Raw genomic sequence first — 8733 nt, forward strand, 5'->3', positions numbered from 1 at the left:
CTTAGTAATAGCTGATTGCTTGGTCTTATTTGTTAGGAATATTATGTTTGTGATACCAAATCATTGAAAAACAAAACAAAACAAAACAATATCCCCATAAAAACAAAGTCTGGCCCTTATGTACCTTCCTTTACCTTTACTTTTTTTCTTCTTCTCTACATGACCTGAGTTCAAATCTGGCCTAAGATCCTTACTATCTGAATGATCCTGGGCAAATGACTTAACCCTGGTTGCCTTTTTTTGGGGGGTGGTGGTAATTTAATCATTTTATTAATAAAGCCAGAAGATTACTAAAAGGATGGTCATTTGGCTGTCTCTCATAGACTAAAGACCCCTGATGGCAGTGGGGTCACAGTTTATATGCCCTTCAAAGAGGCGGTGATCCTGAGGGCTGCCTAATCACCTCTGATTGGTTAAGCAATGGGAGGTAAGCTATTTTGGGGTACTTGATTTAGGTCACTCAAATCTTGGTTGAAGAGATATCAATTTCCATATCCCTTGTCTTGATAATAGGGAGAATCAACACTTTCCCAGGCCTGTCTGAGCAAACACTAGGAGAAGGAATACACCCATTAACCAAAACTTAGAATTTCTTTTACTGTGTGATTAGATCTTGGCCTGGGTAAATCTTTAAGTGAGATTTCCCACACTGGTTGATTTCTGGATGAGGAAGTAGAAAAGGGGAAAAACCTTGGTCCTAATAAAATAGTTGTTAAATATAAAAGAGAAATATTCATTTCACACATTCCCCCAATTGATCTTAAATGAGAGAGTCTCCTCTGAGAATCTCTAACTGATATTACAAATATTTCATCAAGGGTTCTTAACTATGAGACTTATGATGGATAACAATGTGAGAGGGAAAAGGGGAGAAAATGATCCATGGTTGACAAACCAGAGGGGGTGGTCCCCTTTAGTAAGTAAACTCTACAGATAAGAGCTGCAAAGGGAAAAAGTAAACAGTAAAAAAAAAAAAATTGTCCATTTAAGGCTCAGAAGTCTCATCTCATATATCTCATGTACGGAAGAAGGCTTCAGCCTTCATTCTAGCCGAATTAAGTCTATTCATCATTCCTCAAACAGGCCATTCTCATCTCTGCCCAATTCTTCTCTTTCTGGAATGCCTAAACATCAAACATTTATCCTCATATACATTAGGGGAAGGATGTGGGGCCATTTTTAGTAGTCTTGATCTGTATCTTGCCACTGAACCCAGATGACTCCAGAAGAGAAAGTGAGGCTGGTGACCTTACACAGCCCTCCCTCACTAAAATCCAATTCATTTGCAAGTCATGCCACCACCTTCCAGATGTCATGGTCCTCTTCGAGAATGAAGGACAAACAACAACACAGGGGAAGGAGTGTGGTAGCCATAGACCAGGCATGATGAAATGAACTGCTGTAAACGTAATTAAACTCACCCCATCACGCTCATGCCTTCTCATCTTCTGTGAAACTTACATTCTAAAGCAATCAGTATAGAGCTCAGGCTGTTGCCCTTTGACACCCCTCCCCCCCATTTCTACCACATAACTTACCCACCTTCTTTTCTGATCATATATTTCCTGGAAAATAAAAAATTAAACATATATGTATATATGTATGTATACACACACATCCTTATGCTGCTTCTTACATTGTTGGAAATATGCTGTTGACTTTCTTCAACTAACATTGTTCTCTGGGTCATGCGTAACTATAGTTCTCTGGAGAGAGTGGTATTCCAAGATTTATGACCATGTTGCTGGTGTTCCCAGAAAAACATTTGTGTTTAAAAAAAAAGGGCTTTTGTGGCAGTTTGCAGTCATTGAAGTAGTACTCCACAATGTTCCAAATCTAATCTAACATACTCTCCTCTTATTTAGCTCCTATGGAGAGTCCAGATGGAAGAGGGATTTCATATAGATAGGGAGATTCTCTAAGAGCCTCATTTAAAAAAAAAGTACTTTCTCATATTAATGATCTTTAAAGGTACATGTCTTATCTTCCCAACTAGACTGTAAGCCCCAAGAGGGAAGGGGCTATGTCTTATGCATGATTGTATCCATGATGTATGGCATAGTATCCTCTATGTCAGACTCAAATGGAAAGGGGGAAGGGCACTAAATAGTACCTAATGACCCCTATGGATGCATTTTGAATTACAAAACCACATATTAACATTATCTTTGTTTTATTGTATTTTTATTTATTTGGTTTAATATTTCCCAGTTACATTTTAATTTGATTCAAGCAGCACTTCAGAGTGTTGCAGCCCTGTATGAGGCCCACTGGCCACATGTTTGACACCTTGGCTTTATATACTATTTTTTGTTGTTGTTTTTGGTGAGGCAATCGGGGTTAAGTGACTTGGCCAGGGTCACACAGCTAGTAAGTGTCATGTGTCTGAGGTCACATTTGAACTCAGGTCCTCCTGACTCCAAGGCCAGAGCTTATCCACTATATCACCTAGCTGCCCTGGTATTTAACTTTTTATCAATGGTCAATAGTGAGGCATCCCCTAGTTATAGCCTATCTGAAAGAGTAGCGGATGGTTATGGAGACAATTTCAAAATGTAGCCCTGAACCCCTAGCAATCTCCTTGGAGTGCAGGCTGGAATGGAAGAGAGCTATCATCTTTAGCTTTTGAAGGCCTCATCCTTAGCCAAAATTGGGGATGACCTTGTGAAAGAAGTGCCAATGACTCCCTGATTTAAATGACTTCATTAGGGACTCTAGAACTTCAGAGCTTAACTACCTCTCTCTGCTCCCTTCCCCTCTACCCGGATTTCTCACCAGAGTTCCAATACTTGGGGATCTGAAAAGGGGACAATCTTTTCTATCAAACCAATCCAGCCACCCCATTCTAAAGTAATCTAGTTAAAACCACAGCTATGGGAAGGGATCAGGTTTGGGCCAAATCCTAGAGTGTGACCTTGATATGTATTTCAATTAAATTAATTCATATACTCAAAATTTTATCAAGTACCTTTTGCATTTAGGGGTGCTTAGTAAGCACAGTAAGAGGTAGGGCAGGATTTGGGGGGTGGGTGTGTCATTGCAATACAACAAAGTTTTTAAGAGACCTGAGTCCATCATAAAATGTAGGCTTCTTGAAGGCAAGCACAAGGAATGGAAATGAGATAGGCAACTTGACACAGTGGGGAAAGCACTGGTTTTGGAATCAGAGGCGCCAGCTTTGCATCCCGGCTCTGCAATTTACTCACCGAATGACCTTGGGTTTCCTTCAAGTCCCAGCTAAAATCCCGTCTTCTACAGGAAGCCTCTCCCCATTCCCCCTAAATCTGGTGCCTTCTCTCTTTTGATTGTCTCCTAGTTATCTTGTCCATATCTTGTTTGTACTTGGTTGTTTGCATTTTGTCTCCCTCCTTAGACTGTGAACTCCCTGAGGGCAGGGACTGCCTCTTTCCTTTATATCCCCAAGCGCTTTGTTAACCTACTAACTTCAATCACTTAACATCTCAGGACCTCAATTACTCGTCTGTTAAAATGGGGAGGAGGAATAGATGGTCTCTAAAGTCCCTTCCAGCTTCAAATCTGTAATGCTAAAACAGGTTGCTGTCCCCTGGAAAACACCCAGTTTCTACTTTAGTGGCACAGCGCTGGGCCTGGAGTCAGAAAAACCTGAGTTCAAATACATCTTTAGATATTTATTGGCCCAGCCTATAACCCTAGGCAAGTCATTTAATCTCCATTTGCCTCAGTTTCCTCAATAGTAAAATAAGGATAATAATAGCACCTACCTCCCAAGGTTGTTATGAAGATAAAAGGAGATCATATTTCTAACGTGCTTAGCACAGAGCCTTCCCTTGGCCCTGCCCGCCCCGCCTCCCTCTCCCCCAATTTGCCAGCTTTTTTTAAGGCCGACAATATACAGGACCCGGAAAACAAAGGATATGTAATCTCTGCAGATTCAGATTTCTCTACGTAGATTAATCAGAGATGATGCTTTAAGGAACTTTTTGATTGAAAGAAAGAACCCAGTCTTAGTGTAACCTACCTCAGCCAGAGAAGTCTGGTCGAGGAGATAAGCTAGAATTGGGAGATTTGCCATGCTGGAAATCTTCGCAGTGCCAGAGCAGTGGGAGCAGAAATGAACAAATCTGGGTTTATACTCTACACTCATCACATACGATCATGGATTTCGAGTTGGAAGGGAACTTAGAGGGCACCTTGTCCAATCCCCTCATTTCCAGAGAGGACCAGAGAAAGGAAATAACTTGGTCAAGGTCACTCAGGTAATAAACGGCGGAGCAGGTATTAAAATCCATGTCTCCGGACTCCAGATCCAGTCCCTTGTCGACTGAATCTCCCTTCTTCCCTGCAAGTCTCACTGGAGACCAGGAACAGCTGCCAATTCAAAAATTAAAAGGAGGCGCCAGCATTCTGTTTAGCAGCTCCGCTCTTATGCAGGAACGAAAGTTTCCCTTAAAAGTTGAGATACATTTGAGAGCCGGTTTACAAACAGACTAATCGGGGGAAAAAAGAAAAACAGCAGCTTAGGTTGCCGGAAAACAAACAAACAAACAAAAACAACACAGTAGGGGGAGGGAATTCACGGCGAGGTCGAGACAATAATATTCTTCATCTCGAAATTGCTGAAGGTTCTTTTCTCCTTGTCTTTTTTTCGTTCCTGTCCAGAACTGGCACAGCTAGATATTTCGCTTCAGTCCAGCTATCCTGGCTGGCTTGGAGGAAGCCCTTTGATTTTCAGGCAGGGCTCAATACTCCCACTTTTTAAAGAGCCAGAACCTCCATCCTCATTTTAAAAAACAAAAAACAAAAAAGGGATCTGCATTGCCAACCCAAATATCTGAGCCCCAGAGGGTGATTGCAAGTGGGCAGACTGTAACTCCCATTAACATTAATCTCTCAAGTTTCAAACCTTGAAACGATAGACAGTAGGGGAAAAAAAAGAAGGAAAGGGACAGGGGAGGGGAAGGGGGGGAGGAGGGAGCCCCTGACATTGACAAAGAGTCTAAACAAGAGTTGCACACGCTGGTGTCCACTACGTTGCCTGGGGCCGCTCGTCCTGCTGGGACTTGTAGTCTTCGGGGGAGCCACTTCCCGGGCTGGCGGGGATAGCGGGGCCCCGGGTGGAACTACAGCTCCCAGGGAGCGCACAGCCGCCCGCCCGCTCCGGGTGAGAGTGTGTAAACTAAGCGAGCCCGAGGGAGCAGGGGAGGACGGGGGGGGAGGGAGTGGGCTGTGGCTGGCACTGCGAGGGGGCGCCGGGCGCCGTCCCTGGCCCCTCCCCGCCGCGCCCCCGGGCTCCTCGGCTGCTGCTGCGGCTGCCGCTGCGGCTGCTGCTGTGCCTCGGCTCGTGCGAGCGCTCCGCTCCAGCCGGGCGCCGCGCGGGCAGGAGCCATGCAGTCCGAATCGGGGATCGTGCCGGATTTCGAAGTCGGGGAGGAGTTTCACGAGGAGCCCAAGACCTATTACGAGCTGAAGAGTCAGCCTCTGAAATGCAGGTGAGTGACAGCTGCCGGGAGGGAGGGAGGGGAGAGGAGGACACCTCTCTTTCCTAGCTGGAGGGAGGTACCCCTCTCTCCTGGAGTGCCATGGCCGCGTCCCCCAGACAAGGACAGTTAGTCCCCTCGTGAAGGACCCTGTGCCCTTGCCCCAAGGCGGAGGGAAAAAAAAACCACAAAACTCTCCCAGACACTGTTCGAAGCGTAGATTGGCTACGCTGCCAATTTGGGGGCCCCCAATGGGGAAAGCGCGGTTGTAGGTGACTCCCACCTTAGAAGAAAGAATGCACCTGTGAGGGATGTTGCTCTCCCGTGGGCCACCCCGCATAGAGAACACGCATCTGGGGGACGTTCTCCCCCTTCTCCAGATGCATGCCTGGGGGATGCTCTCCTCCCACCTCTTTGCAGGGAGGCATGTTGCCCCTACTTTTCCCAAAGGAGTATACTTCTCTGGAGTACCTTGCCCCCTACTTTCCTGAAGGGAGGATGTATATCTGGGGTGCTTAGCTCCCCCTTTCCTGAAGGATGAACCCCCCACTTTTCTCTAGGGAGGATATATAATTGGGGTGCCTTTCCCTTATTTTCTTGTAGATAGCATGAATCTTTGGGAGGGTGGGAGACTGTTTCTTTCCTGCAGGAAGGATTCAATCTGGGTTTTGTGGCCCCCCCTTTCCTCTAAGGAGGATGCATATCTGGGGTACCTTGCTGTCTACTTTCCTGCGGCATGTTGTCTCAGTTCTGCAGGAAGAATACATATGTGGGGTGCGTCAGACCCCCTCCGCCCATCCTCCGCTTTGTAGGCAGAGTTCACATCTGGGGTACAACTTGCCCCACCCCCTCGCTGCCTCGCAGAGAGCGAACATCTGGGGGACTGTCTTGCCCAAGACCATCCTGAGATGATAGTTCTCTCCATCCTGGTCCCCTAGTGAGGACCTTGGACTTTGGGACGCCCCCTTCGGCCAGGACACCCAGGCGCTGGCACTGGGGAGGGTTGGGATCCTAGGTGAGGTCGGGAAAGAGTTTTCAGATGCTCGGATCCGAGAGTTAACAGCCGTCTGGTTTGGAGACCCCGCCCCGGCCAGAGAAGTTGGGAGTGTAAACTGGGGCCACGGACCCCAAAATCTAGGGAAGGGAGTGATGGAAGAACCCGAGAGTCTTCTGTCTGAACCGAGCCTACTCTGGGGCCTGGGTGGGACGGAGCGGTGGCAAGGGGGCGGCCGCCAGTTCCTTGCCTGTCAGCCCTCTGGAGTCCTGCTCCTCCGAGGAAACCCGCCCCTGGCAGCCTGCAGGTGAGATTTGCTCGGGCTTTCCTCCTCCCCATCTTCCGGGTAAGGTAAGCCTGAAGATGGCCAGGTCGGCGCAGGGGTCTCATGGAGGTGTGTTTTTTCTCAACTCTATATTCCCCTGGGGAAGGCTCAGCCACTTGGCTATGGTCAGGTCCTCCCGTTCAAACCAACATGTGGGGAAAGTGATGTCTTTGGGCTTCTTGGTTCGAAAGTGGGATCCAGTTTTGAAGCCTTTGATTTTGTTGTGTCTCTTATTTCACCCCAGCAGAAAACTGCTGCCCTGGCAGTTTGGCGTTTGCAGGGAGGTGGAATCGCGGTTTGAAGGGGACCAGGTGATAGTTTCCTCTCCCTTTGGGTGGAGAAACCCCCTTCTTCCTGGTTGCCACCTTCTCTAACCCTTTCCCACCAGCTTCTCTGGACTGACTGGGTAACCATCCTTTTGAATCTGGCACCTTTGACTTTGATTTGTCAGTTCCGACCTGCCCCCCCCCCCCCCCCCAAGTCCCAGTGTTGACAAAGTGGGAGGATGGATTGTGGAGGCTGGGATGGCTGGAGCTGTGCTCTCAATTGCAAGATAAGATAAGGTGCTTGCTGGAAATTTTTTAGCTTTTGCATCTTCACTACTCTCCTGGTTGCGCCCTTCCCCTCCCCACCTCCCACCCACAACTGTTAAAAGCGCCCGGTGTGGAGCTGGCTAGTAGTGAAAGGCAGAAGGAGAAGGAAGCAGTAGTGGACGCCAGACCCAGTCAGGGGTATTGTATAATGACCCCTGCCACCTTCTGGTGGTGGTCTTATTTGGAAGAGGGAGGGAGTTCGGGCAGGTTCTAATGGGAACTGAATTTATTTTCCTGATGGATTTAGCAAGCTTCCGAATCCAAATTGTAGAGGAGAAATCAGTGAGTAGTACACCCAGCAAGCAGTGCTGCTGAATCAGTCTGTTTATAAATGCTTAAAAAAGAAGATTGGGGAGAAATGTCATCCGAGGTTAGTTAGGCATATACAGCATTGGGGTGAGCCTAGATGTGTGTGTTTGCCTGTTGGGGGTGGGGATTCAGGCTGATGTGTAAAGGGTATTGTTGAGTATTGTCATGGAGAGCTGTTATCTAGCCTTGGCTGAAGAGATCAGCGACATATAGGTCCAGGGCCATTTGCTTTCTTTGCTGTGATGAAACATGGCCTAGAGAGGGAAATTGAGTTGGGGTTCTGTGTATATGTGGAATCTTGAACAAATTTGTTGACTGGGCTTTTATTTAAAATTACATGAGTCTGAAAGAGTAAAGGAGGAAATGGGAATGGGAAGAGTAAGGGAGGAAAGTTGGAAAATGTCCAGTTCAATTTAATTTGAGATAGACTTACTGAAGTGCACATACCAGGCAGAGAGGATTCCAAAAATGACAACTGCCCTTTACCTCAAGTAGCTTCCATGTTCCACAGAGATGTGTTCAATAAATCTGGGGCCTACACTTTTTGAGAAACTTAGTTCTGAAAGTTGGCTGCTGCTATCATTTAATTCAATCACAAATCCATCAACCAGTCACCCAGCATTTATGGAGCACCTATCTCTACACCTACCACTGTACAGGAAAAGAATCAAGTGAACCTGTTGGGCAGGGTGATAGGGCTGGCACATAGCATCACACATTGGAGTTAGGAGGAAGCACAGGGCAGAATTGTAGAGGAATTAAATTTAAAAAGTTGTCATAAAACTTGTTTCTGGAGCAGACACAGGTTTTTGGAAACCAACTAGCAAAATAAAATCTGTGAATAAGTACATCGAGTTGTCAAAAATTTCCTATAAGTCTTCCACAGTTTTGTAATGCATTGTCATCTACATCTGTTGTGTTATTTTATCAAGGCCTCACTTGTTCAGGGTGTTTCCCCCCTCCCCTGTCCTTTTTTGGATCCTACTCTTGGCTAGGACATCTTTCTTTTCTTTCTTTCTTTCTTTCTTTCTTTCTTTCTTTCTTTCTTTCTTT

General features: G+C 46.5%; 1 protein-coding gene across 4 annotated transcripts in view; it reads left to right on the plus strand.

The window, feature by feature from the left end:
- Nucleotides 1–5321: 5321 nt before the first annotated feature.
- MITF (melanocyte inducing transcription factor) overlaps nucleotides 5322–8733 on the plus strand; it is a 268663-nt gene continuing 265251 nt past the window's right edge. For all 4 annotated transcript variants that reach the window (XM_027864016.1, XM_027864018.1, XM_027864017.1 and 1 more), the window contains exon 1: nucleotides 5322–5471. In XM_027864016.1, coding sequence (XP_027719817.1) covers nucleotides 5368–5471 — 104 coding nt within the window. In that variant the 5' untranslated portion in view covers nucleotides 5322–5367. The remainder of the gene's footprint in view (nucleotides 5472–8733) is intronic.

The sequence above is a fragment of the Vombatus ursinus genome, unplaced genomic scaffold (assembly GCF_900497805.2).
Source record: "Vombatus ursinus unplaced genomic scaffold, bare-nosed wombat genome assembly UNPS02014773.1, whole genome shotgun sequence".
NCBI classification, from domain to species: Eukaryota; Metazoa; Chordata; class Mammalia; order Diprotodontia; family Vombatidae; genus Vombatus; species Vombatus ursinus.